Source organism: Canis lupus, chromosome 2 (assembly GCF_003254725.2).
Source record: "Canis lupus dingo isolate Sandy chromosome 2, ASM325472v2, whole genome shotgun sequence".
Classification (NCBI taxonomy): domain Eukaryota; kingdom Metazoa; phylum Chordata; class Mammalia; order Carnivora; family Canidae; genus Canis; species Canis lupus.
The window spans coordinates 14,029,457-14,052,165 of NC_064244.1; the positions used below are offsets into that span (position 1 = coordinate 14,029,457).

The 22,709-nt window shown below is 36.9% G+C and overlaps 1 protein-coding gene across 14 annotated transcripts in view; it reads left to right on the forward strand.

Moving 5' to 3' along the window:
• ZNF438 (zinc finger protein 438) overlaps positions 1–22,709 on the forward strand; it is a 402,160-nt gene that overhangs the window by 369,123 nt on the left and 10,328 nt on the right. For 10 of the 14 annotated variants that reach the window (XM_049100160.1, XM_049100163.1, XM_025464062.2 and 7 more), the window contains one exon: positions 4,495–4,562. The exons of 1 other annotated variant lie outside the window; for it this stretch is intronic. In XM_049100160.1, coding sequence (XP_048956117.1) covers positions 4,526–4,562 — 37 coding nt within the window. In that variant the 5' untranslated portion in view covers positions 4,495–4,525. Of the gene's footprint in view, positions 1–1,059; positions 1,104–4,494; positions 4,563–22,709 lie in introns of all 14 variants that reach the window. 3 more of the 14 variants (XM_049100185.1, XM_035712980.2, XM_049100189.1) reach the window with 1 other exon arrangement.

Sequence of the window (22,709 nt, forward strand, 5' to 3'; positions counted from 1 at the left end):
GTATTCTGTCAAATGATTTTCCTGCTTCTATTGAGATGATAATGTGGTTTTTATTCTTTTTCCTGTTAATGTGCAGTATCATACTGATTGGCTTGCAAATATTGAACCACCCTTGTATCCCTGGATTACGTCTTAAGTGATCATGGTGAATAATCTTTTTCATGTGTTGTTGAATTCAATTTGCTAGTATTTCGTTAGGATTATTGCATCTGTGTTCATCAGGGATATTGGCCTGTGGTTTTCTTTTTCTAGTGTTTTTTGGTCTAAATTTTTGTTTGTAATATTTGCATTTATGTTATGAGGAATGTCAGTCTGAAGGTTTTTCCTTCTATTGGCTTTTTGTCTGGTTTTAATATTGTATAATATCTGTATAATATTGGCCTCATAGAATTAGATTGTTAGAATTCTCTCCTTTTCATTTTTCTAGATTTTTTACATAATTGGTATTGTTTCTTCTTTAAACATTCAGTAGATTTCACCAAACCAATCTTGTGGACTGGAGTTTTCTTCAAGAGAAGCTTTTCAACTAGAAATTCAATTTCTTTGAAAATATAGGGTCACTTCTTGAGTGAGCTTTGGTAGTTTGTGTCTTTCAGGAAAATTGTTGATTTAATTTAAATTATCAGATTTTTATGGCCAAAATGTTGTTTGTAATTATCCCTATTATCTTTTTAATAGGAGTTAGCATCTGTAGTGAGGTCATCTCTCTCATTCCTGATATCGATCATATGTGTCTGATTAGTTTATCAAATTTATTGATATTCTCAAAGAATCTATTTTTTATTTAATTTATTTTTATCTATTTTTCTGTTGTTATTTCACTCATTTACTCTCCAGTCACCTATTTCTTTTCTTCTGCTTACTTTGGGTTAAATTTGCTTTTTTTGGTTTTTAAGGTAGAAATTGAGGTCGTTGACTTGAGACCTACTTTCTTTACTAAAGGAGATGCTTAGTACTCTAAATTTCTCTCTGTGTCCTGTTTTTTGATATGTTGTTTGTATCTCATTCAGTTCAAAAATATTTTTAATTTTCATTTTGATTTCTTCTTTGAACCCATAGGTTAGTTATAATTGTGTGACAACAAATATTTGAAGATTTTTCAGGTAATGTTTCTGTTTTTTTGTTTTCTACTTTAATTCCACTGGGGTCAGAGAACATACATTATATGACTTGAGTCCTCTTAAGTTTATTGAAACTTGTTTTATGGCCCAGAATATGTTCTGTCTTGATAAATATTTCATGTGCACTTGAAAACAGTGTATATTCTGTGGTGTTGGGTGGAATGCTTTATAAATGTCGATTAAGTCAAGTTAACCTTTAATACCTTTAGTGATTCTCTGTCTCTTATTGAGTATTGATTATGAATTATTATCTGTTTTTCCATGCAGTTCTATTAGATCTTTCTTTAGAAGTTCAATTATTTGGAACATAAACATTTGAGATTAGTATATCTTTTTGATGAGTTGACATTTTATAATTATGAAGCGACCTTCTTTTTGCCTGGTATAATAGTCATTGCTTTATAATCTTTTTCTGATACTAGTATTGCTACTCTATTTTTCTTTTGTCTCATGCTAATGTGATAGATCTTTTTCCATTCTTTTTACTTATAACCAGTTTGTATCTTTGTATTTGAAGTGCCTTTCTTATAAGCAACATAAAGTTTGGGTCCTGCTTTTTTAATACAAACTCTATCTTTTACTGGAATATTTAGATCACTTGCATTTAATATGATATTGATATGATTAGATTTTAATCTATCATCTTACTGTTTTATTTCTATTTGTCCCATCTGTTTTATTCTCTCCTATTTTCCCTTGGAAAACTGAGTATTTTTATGATTCCATTTTTTAATTGTTGGTTTTTTAGCTAAAATTCTTTGTTTTGTGATTTTAGTTTTGCTTTGAGATGTATAATATACATGTTTAATTTATTATAATCTACCTCCCAGTCATATTATACCACTTCACTGATAGTATAAGAACTTTACAAATGTATACTTCTATTATTCTTCTCTCAACTTTTGTCCTATTGTTATCATTATAAACCCCACATTACATTCTTAATTATTTTTATTCAAATAGTTGCCTTTTTAGAAGATTTAAATATTAAAAAGAAAAGCATTGTATGCTTACTATACAATTCCCATTTCTAGTATTCTAATGTTCCTGCCTAAAAGACATTGTTTAGCATTTTTATAGTGTGAGTGGACTTGTAATGTATTCTTTCAGCTTTTGTATTTATAAAATACCTTCATTTCTCCTTTATTTTTTAAGATACTGTCTCTAAACATAGAATTCTAGATTACAGGTTTTTCTTTCAGTATTTTAAAGATGCTGCTCCACTGTCTTCTCACTTGCATTGTTTCCAATGAGAAATCTCTATATGTAATGTATTTTTGGAATGCCTTTACATTTTTTTTTCACTAGTTTTGAGCAATTTGGTCATAATATGCTTTGGTGTAGTTTTCATGTTTTCTTATGCCTCAGGTAATTTTGAGCTTTTGGGGTCTATGTTTATAGCTTTACTCAAATTTGGAAAAAAGTCTGCCATTCTTTCTAAAATGATTTTTTTTTGTCTTTCCATCTTTCTCCTCTCCAATAATTTGCATATTAGGCTGCTTGAAGTTGTCCTGTAGCTCACCAATCATTTCTTCTTTTCTTTTTTTTTATTATTCTCTGCTTCCTGAGTTTCATTTTGGAAAATCTCTAATTACTATGTCTTCAAGTTTGCTAACATTTTCTTTTGACATGGGTAATATGCTGTTAATCCTATCCAATGTATTTTCATTTTATATATTACAGTTTTCATCTCTGGAAATATCATGTGGGTCTTTTTTATATCTTTCCTATATATTTAACTTTTTGAACATATGAAATACAGTCATTACTTAATCAGTGTTAGAGCTTAATATTCATGACTGCTAATTCTAACGTGTGTCAGTTCAGAGTCAGTTTTGATTATTTTCTTTACTATGGCTCATGTTTTCCTGTTTCTTCATATGCTTGATAATTTTTAAATAGATGTCAGATATTATGAATTTTATTTTCTGGGTGATGGATATTTTTGCAGATCTGTTCTAAATGTACAGTTAAGACACTTGGAATTAGTTTGCTCTTTTCAGTCTTGCTTTACAATTTGTCATATGAAACCAAAAATGCTTGGTGTAGGGCTTGATTTTTTTTCCCTACTGAGGCAAGATCCTTCTTTGTCCTCTACTGGATGTCCAATGAACGAGGATTTGCTTCAATCTGGCTGGTAGGAGGAGGTGCTACTCCTGCCCCTCCGTGAGTGTTGAGCAGCGTGGATTTTCCCTTGACCTCACATAGTTTCTTCACTTGCATGTGCTGATCAGTACACATGCAAATACTTGATAGAGACCCTCTTCGTTGCTCTCTCTTTCTCTTTCTACAGTTCTGTCTTCTCCGTTACTCTGGGTGTCTCCACCAGGGTTCTCCCTTCCTACAAAATTGTCATACGGCTCATCTCATTTGTTTCCTGTCTCCCAAGAAAAGTCTTGTGATTTGATGTCCAATGTTTTGAAATATTATTTCACATATTTTGTCTATATTTTTTATTGATTCAGGCATGAGGACAAATCTGGTCTCTGTTTCTCCATCTTGGCTGTAGCAGAAGTCATGCCTGTTAATTTTGGCTAATTTTCTATTGAAAAACATTTAAAATTTTAAATAGATTCATCTGTCTTTACCTTAATGGTGTCTGTCTTTGGTGTCATGCTTGAAACACTTGTGTATTTGATGGCATATAAAATATTTACCTATATGTTTTTCAGTCTTTAACTGCCATATTTTTATATTCAAATATTTTTAATATATATTTTATTATAAACAATTTGGAAAATAGCTAAATTGGAAGTGAAAACACCTGAAATGCTTCAGCAAACACACTGCCAGCACACATCTTAACATATTTCCTGTCATGCATTTTGCAATACCTTTGTTTTTTAGATAGTTGTTACCCTAGAGTGTGTGTCATTTACCATGTTCATTTAATTTATTTTCCATCTTGCTGCATAATCTTTATAACTGTATCATAATGACTTAGTTATATTTCATCAAGTGAGTACACTGCAATTATACTACCTTTACCTCTATTGTTAAACATTTTCATTATTTCTTCTTAAATAGAGTATATGAAACATAATTATCTGGCAGGGCATTTTTAGGGAATCTTAATTTTGCTTTTTTCTTTTCTTTGCCACTCTGGGTAGAGATGCAGATATAGTCCCTCTCTCATTCTATCATCACTTCCCCCTCCAGGCCCATACCACTACACTCAGTAAAACCGTGTCTCTATAAAAATGAGAAGGAAATAAAAACATTTGTTTCCTAATAATAGTGCAGTCTATTTCTTATTACTCAGATAATTATAAATAGGAAAAATTTTTAAAGAGCCTGTAATATACATTTTCCATATGTATTAACAAGGCATTGAATTGTTTTCTAATTATTATTTGTGCTTGGTTCTTTTTAGAGAAGTTGCTATTCAAGTCAAATACATCATAATGCAGAATTCTTTATCAGTACCACCAAAAGATCAAGGTAAGATAAACCATGCTGAGGAAAATGGTAATGTGCATGTTATAAATAGTGGAAATTGACATATTCAGTGCCACTGTCCTCTGACCACAGGTAATTTATTTCCTGGAACTAAGAACAAAATTCTAATTATATCAGAAAGTTAATTTCCTTTGATAAATTACTGAAGTGTATATAAGGACATGTATCCTTGATAGAGAACTCCTCGAGAGCAGGGCCATCTCATCCCACACAAAACTCAGAGAATCCAGCCCATTCGCTGGCAGTTAGTTGGCACCAGTTGATGTGAAATGCAATTATCAAGTACTGGCTTTGGTGAAGCAGAACAACATGTTTTAGTGAAAGGACTATATATATATTCATACACATGCTGTAGAGATAGGGGATATTCACAATACATTTCTTTGACTTGTTTCTTCCCATTTTAAAAAGAAACATAAAAAAAGCCATTCTGCAGCCCCACGTGATTTATAAAGAAAATCATGTTTTTTTAACAGGAATTCCTGGAGGTTTTAGAAAAGTAATATATAGGTGGAAATAAAGTCTTTCTGAATACAGAATAATTAAATTTCCTTCACTGTCAAGGGCAAACTCTAACCCTTAGGAAGAATTCAAATCTTTCACCTACCCCTACATACTCTGTTCTACGCAGAAGTTTTGCTATGTATGTGAGGAAAATAATGTTTTAATGATGCCAAATTGGGCTTCCTTCACAGAAGATGTAACTTTTAATGAATGGAAGGAATTTGCTACAAAGAACCCATAACCAAAACAAAAGGCAGCATCGTAACTGGAGTCTATGTTTGACATTTAATTCTAGCACTGAATTGCATGTCTTAAGACACATCACTCGATCCATCTTTCTCATCTATAAATCTATAAAATGAACTTAGTAAGTACTACTTTACAGGTCATGTGGAGATGGAAGGAGATAATACATGTAAATCACCCAGCTCCTTCCTACTTGTGTATTAGGCACTATAAGATGACAGTGGGTATGCTCCTAATGGTTGTTTTTAATATCTGGGCTCCATCTGAGGAGGCTGATATAATGAGATGAGCATGGCTGCCTCCTGCTTCAGGTGCCTACTGGCCTGAAAAGGCCAAGCATGATCCAAGGGGATCCAAGGGGAAGAAACACAGAAGAGACTCTAGCTTAGTTTTGGTCTGGACATTTGGCCAAAGGAGAGTAAAAGTCCTTGAGACTCAGGCAAGATCCAGCCCTGGACACGAGGGCAAGAAAGGACATGGGATGAGAGAGAGGAGAGCAACACTAACTAGAAATAAAACTATGCATTTTCTATGAGTTGTCTTCTGGCATAGCCTTTGGAAGATTTCTGCAGTAGTAGGTAGCTGATCAAGGGTTTGGAAACTTAGTGTCCTACCTGGTATCACCTTCTTCATCTGAGTTAGAGGTATGACTGCTTAGAAGGAAGAGCAGTAAGGGATCCCTGGGTGGTGCAGCGGTTTGGCGCCTGCCTTTGGCCCAGGGCGCGATCCTGGAGACCCGGGATCGAATCCCACGTCAGGCTCCCGGTGCATGGAGCCTGCTTCTCTCTCTGCCTGTATCTCTGCCTCTCTCTGTGTGTGTGTGATTATCATAAATAAATAAATAATTTAAAAAAAAAAAAAAAAAGAAGGAAGAGCAGGAAAGCTGGCCTCCTTTCCTACATCTACTGCCAACCAGCTGTGGAACTTCAGACTACTTATTTTGTCTGTAAGCATTGATTTAGTAAAGCCAGGATTACTAGATATTCTTTTCCATCTCTAAAAGTTGGTAAATCTATGTAACTACGCAATGAGCTGCTTGGTTTCTGGCTGATAGAGGGAAGTCATTCATGTCATCTCTCACACCTTCTGCCTACTTTCTCATCAAGCCTTGTTTTGTTTTCAGGTCTACTTCTCCAGCTATTGCATAATCTTAGTTACCTCTGTGGGCTTGGTGGGAAAATAAGATGCCTTCAAGCCTAGCAAGGAGTTCAGTAGCTCTAGTAAATACTTCGTCAGTCTTTTCTGAGACCAAAGATGCTTAAGCCTCAAACCCAGAATTTAACAGAGAAAAAGATGACATAACTAAAAGCTCAATTAATCAAGTGCCTCCCGTCACTTTAACCACATCTTTAGATTTCTTTGTTGTACTTAATCCTCACGTAAGTTAGATACAATCTTTATTTGAAAGTTTCAGGGAGATTGGTTACTTTTACCAAGATCACCAGTCAGGGAAGTGACTGAGCTAAGATTTGAACCCAGATCTATCAATATCCAATACTCACTATTTGTCCCCTATGTCACACTATAAATCTATAAAGAATACTTCTGGTTCTATTTTTAGATTATTCCCCTTTTCCTTCTCTGATCAAACATTAATTTATATTTCTGTCATCAAATATAATCAGTTATGTGACATGTGAAGTGTGCTGGGCACATGTCACTTGTTAATTAAATGCTAAGTAATTTATTTAACACATCATTGATGGCTATCTATAAATTACAATACTTATAAATTTCAGACCTGTAAACACACATGCACATATATTTTACATATTACTGTATGAAATTCAGGTAAGATATTACCAGCAGAGTTGTGGGGCTTAAGAAAATCCAGCATACCACATACTGTCTCCTAATAAAATTTCTGTAGTGGAAGCAGATTTAATGATCACCTGTATGATAGTTAACCAGGAATCATGTCAGGATTCAAAGATCTGAGGAATCCAGAGATAAGTCAGACACAGCTGGTGCTTTCACAACATATAAAATCCTGTTAGAAGAGCAGACATTGTATGTAATTAACACATGACAAATGCTCTCTTTGAAGAGAGTATGATGTCCTTTGCGAACCTGGGTGAACCTGGACAGTTGGTTAGGTCAGAAGTTTTGAGGCTGATGTTTTGGCCAGGAAATACAGCAGAGGAGATGACATTTGTTCAGGACATTAACACCTGTAGAAAACAACCTAGTGGAATTTAGAGGTCAAGGGATATGAGTTTAATGCTGAGAAAGAACTGGAGGAAATTAATTATAAATTCTAATGCCTTTTATTTAAATGTTTTCTAATTTTTATAAAGAAATTTAATATCACCGTATCACTGTAATGATAATTTATAGTATATTGAAAGATTTCCATTGTAATTTAGTGTCATCATTATTTCTCTCTGCATTGAAGTATTACTTATAGCACCTCCAAAAGTTCGTTAGACTTGCTTCATTACCATTTTCTATCTTCTCATGCATTCAGGATTTGGGGATAGGACTTATGGTTTTCCCATAACTTTCTGTTCTTTTGATTGATATTTTCAAATGATAATAGAAATATAAGGGCAAGTATTTTGTGTTGGAAAATAGCAAATTGTAGCAAGTAATAAACCATGTTTTGAAGGGAAAAAAAAGGCATGAAAACCACAGGATAAGGCCAACTACAGTTGTTGTAGTTTCTACTTTAAATTTGTTGAAGGACAAACAGAACTACCACAGTGATTGAAAATGCCCATGAATCTGCTTACTTGCCAGATAAGGAAACACACAAATGAGTGGCTCTGCCAAATAGGTCTCTGACAGGGACAGTTTATGTTGTCCGTGTGCTAGATAGTTCACTGTGGTGATGCCAGCCAATGAAGGATTGAAGTTTGCATCTTGGAGAGGGCAGGATGAATTGTCGGTCTCCACGTAGTTGGTTAAAACACGTCCTGCTATCCACTAGGCAGGAAAGAGTCTTCATGTAAGCCCAGGGAGGGTCTGTTTTACTGGAGTCGTTGGAAATTCTTCATCCTCTACCAGCTTCACAGTTCAGCTTTGCCATTGATGAGGCAAGTGTGTCGCAGGTAGAAAGGTCTACTTCCATGAGTCTTCTAATGTTTTTTCTCAGCTCTGTCATATTTAGATTGTTCAAAGATAGTTTTAAAATTGTGAGCACTATTTTTAGTCAGTGAGAGTAATAATAAATGGGGGTGAGAACACAGCAGCTGCTTTGAGGCAAGAGGGTTTTTTAATGACCCCCTTTGGAACTACTGCAAGTAGCTGAATATGCACTGTCAACCCCGACTCACTTCCAAAACCTGGACAGTGTTTAACTGTGTGGTCATGGCCATTACTGTGTATCACGGGAATTCAGATTTGGATCTGGAAAAAAAAACTGGATTTTCTGATTTAATAAAATACTTTTAAAATAATTACAGTATGGCCTAAAAATATAAAGACTTAAAAATATATACTTACATACTGATGTAAACATTTTGATATTGGCAAATATAGCATGTTAGAACTCAGGGAACATTTGGGGAAAGTAGTGAAAATTCATTTTTTTTTAAGTTTGGAAAAATAATCTTATTTTTAGGCTTCTAGTATCAGGTTCCTTATAAACTTCTTGATGATTTCTTGTATGTGTCTCTGGCAAGCTTTAAAGCAGTTCGGCATGTAGTGCCTTCTCATATATACATTAAATTTTGTTTAAAATGCTTTAGACTCAAACTTCAAAAAAACTCATATGACTTAGATGCTGTGAAAACATTTTAATCTGTGCTTCTTGACGAAACACCCAGGTGGAGTTCCCAAGTCTGCATGTTCACTTAACAAATACTTATGGCCTTTGGAGAGGCCATGAGCAAAGCACAGGGGGAGAGAAGGAAACCCAAACTAAGCTCTCCTATTACAGCTCAGTTTCAGTAAAGATGTGCTGCCTATCAGAATGGTTCGCTTTTTATGAGAATTTAACCTAAAAATGGTGTATTATCCTATTATCTAACTACAGTTTGACTTTTCCCAACATGGTATTAAAGCTACTTCTTAAGCTCCTGTCCTGTTTTCTCTTCTCCTCCTCTTCCGTCTCTCTTTCTTCCCTCTCAGTCTGGGGAAAGAATATGAAACTAAAAGCTGAAGGGTTGAGCTCTATTTATCCTTCCACCCTTCTTTTTAGGCTCTGTGTCTTGGCTCAATCAGTGAGCCTCAGCCCCTTCATCTCTAAAATGGGGGTAATAATACTTGCTCTGGAAGAGCCAAATGAGGTAAGATACAGTCAATCCTCATCATTCACAATAGTCACATTCTCTAAAGTCACCACAAACACTAAATTAGATAATACAGAACCGTGGCTCCACAGCATTAGGTTCCTGTGAGCTTCTAGTCAAACACAACATTTTCATTAACTGTCAATATAGAATCTAGGGTTTTGTTTTCTTTTTTTAAGATTTTACTTATTTATTCATGAGAGACACAGAGAGAGAGGGGTAGAGACATAGGCAGGGGGAGAAGCAGGCTCACCTCAAGGAGCCCGATGTGGGACTTGATCCTGGGACTCCAGGATCACACCCTGGGCTGAAGGCAGGCGCCAAACTTCTGAGCCACCCAGGAATCCCCAGAATCTAGTTTTATGTGGAGTCCTTAACCTTGAACTCCCAGACACAACATTATATAACTCATGCCTACACAGAGCTTATCTGACACATATATTTTTTCTACAGAGCACATCAGTGTTTTCACGCTTAGGAACACTGGATAGCACAGCAGCCCTATGCTTGAGGGATATTTTAAACAGTGAAATCGCCAACCAAAAAGGAAAAAAATAAGAAAAATGTGACACTACATAGAACACAAAAGTGACGATAGAAGAGCTGAAAGAAGGCAGAGCATCAACCACTGCTGAGAATGTGTACATGAGTTGACACAGGTTCTTTGCTTGTACGAGTCCACAGATGACCATGCAAGTGTCATCAGTATGGGATTTGGGGACTGCAAATAAATTTTAGCAAGCAGAAGGATTTGAATCTGTAAACAATGAGGATCAACTATATATAAATGTACCTTGTAAATTCTTTTAAAGCACAATGTGCATTTCAGAATAATTTGCAAAATAAGTTACTTTGGGTAACATTTAACTCAGATACAATAATTTTGTATAAAGTTGATATTATCAATGTTAAGCTCAGTTAAGTGCCTGCAGCTCAGTCATGACCTCAGGGTCCTGGGATCAAGCCCCATATCATCTCCCTGCTCAATGGGTTCTACTTCTCCTTCTCCCCCATCCCTCTCCACAACTTGTGCTCTCACACTCTCTCAAATAAACAAAATCTTAAAAAAAAAAAAAAAAACCTTTAAAGGGATGCTTGGGTGGGTCAGTGGTTGAGCTGCCTTTGGCTCAGGGTATGATCCTGGAGGCCTGGGATTGAGTCCCATATCAGGCTCTCTCTATGTATGGAGACTGCTTCTCCCTCTGCCTATGTCTCTGCTTCTTTCTCTCTTTGTGCCTCATGTATAAATAAATAAAATCTCAAAAGAAAAACCTTTAAAAATATAGTAATAAATACATTATTTGAAAAAGACTGCAAGTTCTTAGCTCAGTAAATCTATGAATATAATTATTATTACAAATTCCTTAGCTCTTCAGCACTCACATTTAATGCACAGTAGCTGGAGAACCACTATAATCTGACGCTTTGTGTTTAGTGGTTAACATGGCTTTGTGACCTCATAATTGGGAGAGGGAGGGAGAACATTCCCTATGTATTACCAAAATATTATGTTTCTAAATATGTGACATTCATATGGAAACATTTTTATCTTAACTAGTGGTGTAAATGCTGTTCTTGGGCTTTTGGTACCATTTTATTTCTCAGACCAAGTACAAATTGACATTTTCAACCTGGTTTTGGTTAACTTACTTAATGTTGGAAATTGGAACTTTCCAGTGTAATCACCTCTGCAAAATACCACTATGGATTATTAGTATGTTATGCTGTTGACAGAAGTACAAATGGAAAACACACACATACCTATAGGAATTTCCTCATAGAACAAAATGGAAATAACCTGAGTGGCCTAAAGTTTATCAGGTAGACCTAATATTGGAAGTTACTTTCCTATTTTGAGATAAAACACTAGAGTTTAAAATATTCTTATTGGTAAATTCAGATTATGAGTATTTTTGTTGTTTGAAATAACCATATTTCCACTGCTTAAAAAGCAGGCTACTAATCATAGTCTGCTTGGGCATGTATCAGTGTCAATGTGGCCATTTGGCAGCAGAGTCAGAAGCTCCAGTTAACCATGCAAATATATTTCATAGCATCACATTCCACTTTGTCAGAACCCCCCGCTGCCTTTATATTATTAACGTAAATGCAGGTGCAAATAGCATTTATGTTCTTTGATAGAAAGCAGTTGGAGACATTTCACTGAGGGACACAACACTTTCAGATTGTGTACATCTGTTCAAATAATGTATCCAGCCCCAGTGACATGAACACAAGGATGGAAACATCTGCCCCTGAGACCATTTGCCATATAGCAGGTGCTTACATCTTTATTTATGCAGATGGTTAGTATGATGAGTTGAGCTGGGATAAAAGCAAAGAAGTTTGACAGAGGTATTTAGTATGCTTTGCAAGCCAGAAATATAGGTTAGGTGTTTCATGTTTGTAAAAGTCTAATACTAATAAGAATAGAAATGCATAAGTCTTGTAAAGCTTTAATGAAATAAACATACTGTCCCTCTGTAGATTAATTGGCACCAAAATTATAAAGATATTTACAGAAATTCCAACATCCAACTTATGCTAGAAACAAAACTTAATTAGTTTTAATAAAATGATTTTGAATGCATTTTGTTACAAGTTCTTTAAAACAGTGTTTTATTTTTTAAAAGATTATATACTACCAAGAAAATCTTGTGATAACATTTCCTAAAACTAGGGGAAAATACAAATATCATTTTAAAAAAAATTTTTTATTGGAATTCAATTTGCCAGCATATTGCATAACACCCAGTGCTCATCCCACCAAGTGCCCCCCCTCAGTGCCCATCACCCAGTCACCCCAACCATCTGCCCACCTCCCCTTCCACTACCCCTTGTTCATTTCCCTGAGTTAGTTGTCTCTCATGTTTTGTCACCCTCACTGATGCAAAATACAAATATCATTAATTTAAATATAATTTATTAGCTATTCAATGAATATAAATTCAAACTAAGTAAAATAAATTTTTGCAGCATTACATCTTTATAAGATTTTTGTCTAGCATTTTATTATTTAATCTTCATTCTAACATTTCCAATTACTGATATTTTAGTTATAATTGATATTTTTATTAGGATAAATTACCTTTAAATGCCTTATTTTCAAAACTGTGTCCCATGGACCTGCCATATTATATTCTCACAGGAAACAATAGTGAAGGGAACAAAAACTTATCAACCAAAAGCAAGACATTTCCAGATTTTGTCTTATGTTCTCATTCACCCACAGAACAAAAAATCATAGAATCTCAAAAGAGCTGGGACATTAGATTTTATTTAGTTCAGCAGTTCTCAAACTTTTATAGTTTGGGGACCCCTTTATACTCGTAAAAATTTGAGGACTCTAGAGAACATGTTTATGTCCATTATATCCAGTGGCATTTATCACTTTTGAGATTATAAACTGAAAATATGTATGTACTTGTGAATTCATTTTAAAATAACAATAACAAGCTCATTACAGCTGAATATAAATAACCTATTTTATGTAATTAGAAACAATTAGAAGACTGGCATAGACTTTGGTTTTTTTCAAATGTGTTGAAAGTCTAGCTTCATTAAAAATGTTGGAGTCTTATATCTGGTCTTATATTCAGTATGTTGTGATATGTCATTTATGTTGAAGTGTTTGTAGAAGATCTAGTTTTACATTAGCTGGAAAGAGAGAGAGTATATTAATAGCCTTTTCAGATAATTATGCTTATTTTTCTTGATACAATGCCAAAATGTGTCCAATAACTGTAACGGACTTTAAATGAGTCAGGTAACTTCTTAAAGTTTAGTTGTGATGAGAAATTTGAAACTTAGGTCAAGATGCTTCTTATATTCTGCTACTTTTTGATCTGGCTTACATTTGAGTTAGTCTTTTAACCATCCATGTAACATCAGGTATGGGTTATTTTGGGGGGAGGGGGAAGTTCACTGAGTTTGTGGATCTTCTATACATCATTTTAGCCAGTATTTTAAAGATCCTCTTTGTTCATGTGACCAGTCCCACCCCAAAAATCATTAAGTATTTGGAAGTTTCAGATTTCCAGTGATGGATTCATGTTTTCCAAAATTCTAACTGCCCCTTTTAAGAGTACTTTTTTTTTTTTTTTTTTTATCACTGGCAGTGGTTACCATCAGTTTTTTTTTGTTTGTTTTTTTGTTTTTTTTTTTCTTGTAGTGACAAGCTTTGTTCATCCACTTTTGGGAAAATATCTGCCAAATACCCACGTTTGACCATGCTCTTTCAACATGTGTCTGTCAGATGTTCTTTCAAGTAAAAGTGGTATTCCATGACAAAAGGCACTAGATCAGCTTCACAACTCAGTGGCACACGTGCTTTCCCTCAGGTCATCCTTCAGTATGCAGCAGAAGGTTCTATGCTATGAACCATTTCATCACACAGAATTTTAAAATGGCATGTAAGGACCATGGTTTTTATAACACTAAAATTGTGTGCTGCTTCTGCTGTGTTGTACTGAGAGAGTGTGTTAAGAATATGGCTGTGTGGACAGTTTGCTGTCATTGCCTGAACTTAGGCTAAGGTGCCAGAGCACTTTGACCCAATGCTTCCTTTTGTCCCATCAGTGCAACATATGCAAAGGTCAACACACTGGAAAAGGCAAATGGCATCTTGTTATTAGTATGAGAGGAGGGTGTTGGGACCCTTCCCAGGGTTTGCAGACCACATTTTGAGTACTGATGCTCCACTCTCATCCATTCTTGTTAAAGGAAGCAGCTAAAGATCAATAAGGATTATTATCTTGCTCAGACTAGTTCCAGTAGCAAAAGGAAGAACCAAAGCCAGCCCTCTGCTCTCCTTCTTATATGTAATTTGTTTGCTTTTCCCTGAGGAACTCCTTCTCCCCCAACACCACCAAAAAAGGGAAAAGCCCCCAGATCCATAGGCCACAGCACTGATGTTTGATCAAGCTTATTAAAGGGGCAGGGCTTTCCACAGGAGGAATTCAGAAATTCTTTCAACATTTTTAGACTTTTTTGCTCCCAGTGTTCCTGTGACTTCCATTTCAAAAGCCGGTGGTATGGGATTAGAAAATCTATATTATTTCTACACTATAAAAGACGTTTGTAATGATTTTTTTCTTCATTTTTGCACATCATAAAAAAGTACTTTAAGTCAGTACTTAGATGTGTCATTAAATATATTGTGTAATTGTTGCTTTTAAAAGGTTACTTTGGGTGTGAGCCTGATTTTCCCACTGGAAACTGTAAAAGAAGGCCACCTTTGCAAGAGCCTAGCTTTTAGTGCCCAGGATACTGTGAAGGGAATCACTCTGTGTATTAACTGCCCCTCCAGCATCCATGCTATGGATTCCTATTAGAAAAAGAAAGCTCACTCTCTCTCCTGATAGTTACACTGTGATTGGAAAAGGGTAGTCAAAAAGATCTTTATTTTCTCAACATAGAGATGGATTATGTGGCACTCATTAGCCACTGGGGGAGACTGACATATGACTAGATAAATTGCAAAACATCTTAATAAGTAATAAGTTCAGTGTGTTGGAATATCAGGGGAACAGCTTTGGTGCTAGACAGACCTGGGTTCAAATCTAATTCTCACCAGCCTTGTGCCCTTACAGGAAATATTCAGTTTCCGTGTCCATAGACTGGAGATGTTAATATTAAGAGTTGGTGGAGGATTAAATAAGATATAATAGATTAAGCACCCAATCTGACTCCTGAAAGTAGGACATTTTAGTATTCCACAATGGAATTTAAGGGGGTAGGGGACTGAGGGATGAATACAAGTTGATGAGTAGAGACAGGGACCATATATACTAACTACTATTAAATTTTCTCAAGAAAAGAAAGGAGGTAGGAAAGTAGCTTGAAGAGGAGATAAAGCCCAAATACTCTTTATTGGTGTTTTTGGTTTTATATTTTTGTGTTCAACAAAAGCAAAGGAGAAAGCAAGACAGTATGGTTGAGAGTTAATAGTTCACTCATTAGTGAATAACATATTGTGTGATGGCTGTGTACCAGAATCTGGGGACTGAGGTCCTGGAAGTGAATAAAATGAGCTCCTGCTTGCTTGGAGATAGATAATATTATACCATTATAATGAAGGACAGTTAAAGCAGAGAAAGAAACAGCAGGTGATCATATGGGGCTGAACAGGTACTTCTAGATAGGATGGTCAAGGAAGGCTGGGAGCTCACTGATGGTAAAGGACCTCTGAGGCAGCATGAGGGGCCTGGAGAGAAGCATGGGGTGCAGAATAGGGTTGGAAATACTCCCATTTCCTTATTCTAAACTGCACATTTTTTCACATTTTACTGTCTTGGGACTTGAGGTAGATGAGTTGTATATTTAGAGTAACAGTGATTCTCCCTCCTTTTCCCTCACTTTTGAATAGGGAAGTTTATTTGTGTTGTCTAATTACATATAAGAATTTAGAAAAAAGGAGAAGGAACAGTACATGAGTTCCTACTTGATGACTTCTCTTTTGTGCACAAGGTCCTAGTTGCTCTAGGCTGCTATAGAAAAGTCTCATAGAATAAGTGGCTTATAAACTGTCACAATTCTGGAGGCTGAAAGTACAAGATCAGAGTCCCAGCTTCATCAGATTCTGGTGACAGCTGTTGGGGAGGAAAAATTTTTTCTCTACCCTTTTTGGTTCTTTGGCTGACCTAATAATCATATTAACAGAGGACAAGAGAAAAACAAATTTAATTATGTATGAATGGAGGCCCCACAAAGACAATGAAATCAAGGATAAGTTGGGCAATTGATATTTATAGGCCATCCTGAGCTAAGAAAGGAGTAGGGGCCTGAGGCTTCAAAGGGGAGGAAGGTAATTCATAGGATGATAAGAAGAGCAGGTGTTTGGTAATTAGATGTTTGCCCTGCTATATACAGATAAGGCATTTAGATCAAAGTTATCTCTGGTAATATATCTCTCTCTGATCCAGGCCCCCTAGCAAAATTCTTTTAGGTAGTTAGGAAGAGGTAAAAGTTTTTCTTGAGTCTTCTGGGTCTTGATTGCCTTCAGTTCAAAATAAGCCACATACCAAGGATGCCTAGGTAGCACAATCAGTTAAGTATCTGAATCTTGGTTTCAGTTCAGGTCATGATCTTTGGGTCCTAGGATTGAGCCCCACATTGGGCTGTATGCTCAGCACAGAGTCTACTTGAGATTCTCTCTCCCTCTCCCACTGCCCCCACCACCACTCATGCTCTCTCTCGCACTCTCTCTCTCTCTCTCTCTCTCAAATGAATAAATCTTTAAGAAATAATAATCCATATGCCAAAGTAGGACATTTTGGGGTCATGTATTCTGCTCCCCTTCAGAATCCTCTTCTGGGTTGCAAACCAACATCTTTTCATTGTATCTTCACATGGCAGAAAGAAAGCAAGAGAGTTCTGGGGTCTCATTTATGAAGACATCAATCCTATTCATAAAGGTTCTTCACTCATGACCTAATTCTCTCCCATTGGCCCCATCTTTGAATATCATTATACCAGGGCATTAGGATTTCAACATATGAATTTTGGGGTAACACAAACATTACATCCATTGCAAGGTCAATGCCAAAAATCATTGGTGAGAGAGAGAGACAAAGATAAATTGGGGGTGGAGGAGAAAGAGAGTGCCTCAGAAAAGCAATGAGAGAAACCTGAGTGAGGCCCAATGAGAAACTGAGGAGAGTCTCTTAGGGATAAAAAGAGATTGTGGAATAGGTCTGCAGTTCGACACTAGATACTTTAAATTTGTAATGTCTATTGTTCACAGTGGTTGGAGTTCTCAGCACTAGGCAGCAGGCAGTGGGAGTGGAGAGCAGTGTAGGACCAGGTAAGATAGATGCTGTAGGAAGACAGCAGTGGGGTGAACCCACCATATGCTGGCAGTGTGCATGGATGGTCAGCCATTAGGCCAGCTCCAGAACCAGGGGTCATCTAACCTAAGTACACACACATACAAATGTGCAGAACCTTGAGAAAAAAAAGAATGCAAGTGGACTGCATAATCACTGTATCTCTTCAGGAATGATGGAGAGTTAACTCTTACATGTTTCTAACATGTAGATGAGAGTACATGTTCCTTCAACCAGACTTTGTCATTGCCATCCAAATAACAATAAAGGTGTTGATGGAGGAGAAGCCAAGCAGAATTCAAAAGGAAAGGATTCCAAAGTGGTCCTACAGCTTTCCAACTCTGAGGATTCTGTACTAGCTTGTGTTGGCATCTGATTACCTTAGCTGCATCTCAGAATCTGTATTTGCTAGTTAACTCATATGCAACCAATCTGGTCAGTTCCACAAAGATAATCATCGCGCATGCAGTTAACTTAGTATCAGTGGGTGCCTGGTGCTTCCTTTTCTCTTTATTTTCTTCATTGTGTCAGTATCACAGGTAGTCTCTCTATATTAATCAAGGTGTATCCTGATTAAGAAATAATTAACAGCCAGGACGTACTAAGCAGGAGTTTTAGGGAATAATAATCTACATGACAAAGGTATGCACAGTCCTGTGCATTTGCACTTACAAATCATGAACTATTTGATATAAGAGCTGAGGTACAGAAAAACTTGCAGCAAAAAGGGTTATAAATCACTGTGAGTTGAAAATAAATTAGAAGTAAAAACAAAACATCTGTAAAACTATACTGTAAAGTCATGGAACAATTACTTCATTTTTAAAAATGCAGTTTGTGTACTCCTTAAAATTGCCCATTCTATAAAGTAAACCTACTTTTGAAATCACAGTATAAAAATATCTTTGTGATTCCAGTCCCTTGCTTTTAACCCTATTGTGATCTTCACCACGTTGATTTCATAGTCATGGTATTTTGACCAAAGGCAAACCTTCTATATGTGTCCTCATTTCATTGTTCCCACTGACTGCACATTCTCATGTTGAAAGCTTATCTTTCTGTTTATCTCACTAAGGAAAAGGTTTTCTTCACCAACTGTCATCTTGTTACTCATCCCAGATACTTAACTCTTCCAACTGATATTAAAGTAGAAGATTAAAGAGAAGGGACCCATTTTTTTAATTTCTTGGTGGAAGAATTCTTGTCACAAGGCATTCATGCAGCCTACTAAAGCTCTTTTGCCAGAGACGTTTCCTTGCTTACTCATTGTGTTGAAAAACCACTGCCTCAGAAAATGTCAGAATCTTCTGGAAAGATGATATGCACAGATATTTGCTATGAGTGCTAAGACATCAAACAAAGTGATATGCTGCTTTTTTACCTGCATGAAGTTCAGTTATCAAGGTCTTCTGAATTTCAACCATGTGACCCCACTGCATCTTAATAATTCTAGTAATATTAACTGAAGAATGGGAGAGTGGGATTAATAAAGCATTTTAAAAGTTTCTATTTGTCTTGCTTTGTGTCCTCCATAGATCATTAGCTTTTCGTTAAATTTTCATGCTACTCAGTCATTCTTAGATTGGGGTAAAGATACAAAACTGAGTTTTGTAATAATGAATAAAATCTTGCCCATGTTATAATTTTTTTGGCCAAAAAGATTAATAACTTTATCTTTCTAAATGTATTAAAAATTTAAAGATTTCATATAGTTTTCAACTGCTTTTCATCAGAAGCACTTGAAATAAAAAATTCCTCCCAGAAATAAGGACTGATAGAAGAACTGATAATTAAAATGAAGGAGAAATTCATTGAAATTGGGATTAGTAAAATATATTTTAATGATAAAGCTTTTAAAATTTTCTTTTCATTTGGGACATGAATTATGTGGCCCAAAAAAAGAATAATTACTTGAACTTATAACAAACCACGTTGTATTAATTTTCCTTTTATTGCCATTAACATTTTAGGTAATTTGCATTTAGATTCTTCCATAAAGAATGCTTGTTTCCTCTTGCTTCCTTCTAATTTATTCAATTTCATGGGCTCCTCTTTCGGTACCCACCTTTTCTTTTCCAAACTCAACCTGTCTTAAATGTTTTTCTTAATGAGTTCCTCACAAAAATACTGAAATCTACAAGAAAGTGTGTGGTTTTTTTTTTTTTTAAGAAAGTGCTTTCAGAATCGTGGTTGACCTGTTCCTATCCTCTGTGAGAGTCCACATATTTTTCCTCCTGAACTGAAAAATCAGATGGCTATTGCTCTCATGGTGCTGCAGAACTGTGGCCAGCATCCCTGGTTCTGCTCTAGGTCTCTTTCTTCCCAGGGCCACTGAGACCTTGGCTCACCCCCTCCCCCTGTACAGGCCTGCCTAGGGTGGAGAACAACAACAATTAGCCTCAATACTCAATATAAACAAAAGCAGGGAAGAGTGTCCCCATAAAACAGCTCTTTAAAATGCGCATATGTTAACTCCTATTCACAATAATTGTTCATCTGATTAGCACTTTGTCAACTGGGATGTAAAACTTGGGGGTAGGTAGGTAGAGGGGGTGATCAGATAGATGAGATGAGGGGAAGGTCAAGCTGCCATGATAGGTGGCTGCAGAGCGGCAAGAAAGAAAAACTACTTTACAGTTTTATTGGGACCATTATTCACAAATAATAGCCATTTCTTCCCTCTTTTCTTCATTTACCTTTCAGAAAAGAAACATTAGTTTAAGATTCAGGACTATTTCCATATGATTAGCAATTCAAGATTTGTGCACTTTTTTCCTTCCCACCAAAAACAACCGTCAGGAACTGAATACTTTTTGTCAAGAGAAAGTGAAAAGCTAATGTCTGCTGAGCATCTCACTGTGATAGGCACTATCCTGGCACCTTCGTGGGTACTTTTTTCATTGAGTCCTGACAGTGACCTTTGCACAAGGTATTCTTATCCCCATTTCATGAAGGACAGTTTGGCTCAGAGTGTGACATTCCCAAGCTACGAGACAGAGCCACAAGCTGAAACCACATCTGTTTGAACCCAAACCCTATGTTTTTACTGGAGACTATGATAGTGGCCATAACCATGCATAATAGCTCAGTCAGCGTGGACAAGTAGAAAGAGCCCTTGGAATCAACTGGGCCAAGGTTTGAGTTCCAGCAGCATTACTTTGCCAGCTTTGAAATCTTTAACTATAAAAAGTACCTAATAATAGTTTCTCTTTAAGACTAGCTATTTGAGAGAGAGCCTGTGTGCTAGCACGTACAAGCGGTGGAAAGGGCAGAGGGAGAGAATTTCCAAGCAGACTCTTGCTGAGAGCACAGAGCCTGATGTGCTCTATCTTATGACCCAGGCGATCAGGACCTGGGCTAAAATCAAGAATTGGATGCTTAGGGATGCCTAGGTGGCTCAATGGTTGAGCATCTGCCTTTGGCTCAGGGCATGATCTTGGGGTCCAGGATCAAGTCCCTGGTCGGGCTCCTTGCAAGGAGCCTGCTTCTCCCTCTGCCTACATCCCTGCCTCCCTCTGTGTGTCTCTCATGAATAAATAAATAAAATCTTAAAAAAAAAAAAAAAAGAATCAGATACTTAACCCACTGCACCACCTAGGCACCCCTCTCAGAAATTTCAAACTCAGGTTTTTGTGGCCATTCAATGACATGGTGCATGTAAAGTATTTGACGTGTGCTAGGACGTAAAGAAACTCTGATGCTCAGAAAGCAGGAATCCTCTTCCTTCCTAAGAGAGGCAACAAGTCACTGTTTGGCAGGACAGCTCTCAGCTGCCTGTGGTGCGGGGAGGGTGGCCGACTCTCACTGGCAGTGTGACAGGAAGGAAGGAGAAGGCGTTAGCTGAGACCATGGCTCTGCAGAGCAGGGAAGTGTGCAAGCGGAAGGGACCAGACTGGACTCTGATATAAGACACTCAATTAGGGAAGTGCCTCTTTCCTTTGTGTATCAGATTGCCTAAAATTTGGGTCCTAGATGCACTGATTCTCGGAGGTCTTAGTGCTACAGATAAGGGGACTAGAGATGATGTTTGGCATCCCGAGTCCTTAGACTTGTGCCTGTCACCAGCACATTTTGCAGTGCACTCTGCAATCAGTGCAGAGGAAATTCCTGTTAACTGTGGCTGCAGAGACTGAGCGGTATCTTGGGGAGCGAGTAGGCAAGGGCTCAGTGTGTTCATAGGTTTTTCAACAAAATTAAGTTGAGCTCCTTCGCGTCATGAGATTATTTCTTTTATCTTGTACATCTCCAAGATTTTACCATATTTGTTTTAACCAGAGACCATCTTGGAAAACAGTTTGAATCCCAACTGGAATTTATTATTTGAAAGCCAAGTGAGAGGGAGAATAGGGATGCCAGCAAATAAAATTTAAAATAGGGTTTTTCAGTTTAATAAAATTAAGACCTAAACAGCATCTGAAAATTCTGGCCCTTTGTGGCGAAGACTTTGGCAGCACTTTGGTTCAGAGCCTAGGTCCAGGGAGCCCATTTCAAGAGCAGGGACTCTCGTCTCTCTGCCCATTCACTATTCCATGCTCAGCAGAAGGCCCCAGAGTCAAAGGGGTGATGGAACTGTGCCCAAACCATCGAAGGGACGGGCAGGAACAACTTTACTCAGGAGCAGCAGAGCAGACCCTGGTTCTCACTGTGGAAACCAAGGAGGCACTTGATGATTGCAGTCATCTATAGAATGGCCAGCCCTTGTAATTTTCTCTTACTCAGTATTTTCTAGACCTTGTTGTGAGACTGTGTGATCAAGCTGGCTGCCATACTGGCACTTTAGCACCATCAAGCCCACCGTCTTCTCCCTGCTGTCCCTCCCTGCAACCAACACCCATCATACCAGTTGTCTGATGATGTTGGAAGAGGAGGAGGATACACATTGTCCTTTGTCCAGACAGTTATGATCTGGCAACCTTATTGGACTTGTTGGAGTCCTATGGATAGTAAACGCAAACTCAACTTTTAAAAAAATCTGCTTTAATCTTCAAATGAATATTAATTTTTCGTGAATTCTCTCTAATGAGTGGGCTTTCAGAAAGTCTCATTTAATGATAATTGAAGTTTTGGGATATGACAAGTCGTTTCTATTTTGAGTTTCCTTTTTCCCCCTCTTCTTAAAATTCAGAGATAACATTATACCTTGTAGTTAATTGCGGCAACCTTGTATATAATTTAGTCCCTTGGAGGGGAGAATGAAGGAGAGGAAGGTCTTTAGTTCAAATCGGAATGGGACAGATCTGCAAGGTGTGGACTTTGGCACGTAAATTAATTTCCTCGTCTCATTTGTCTTAACCTGTGAAAAGGGAACAAAAATAGTTATT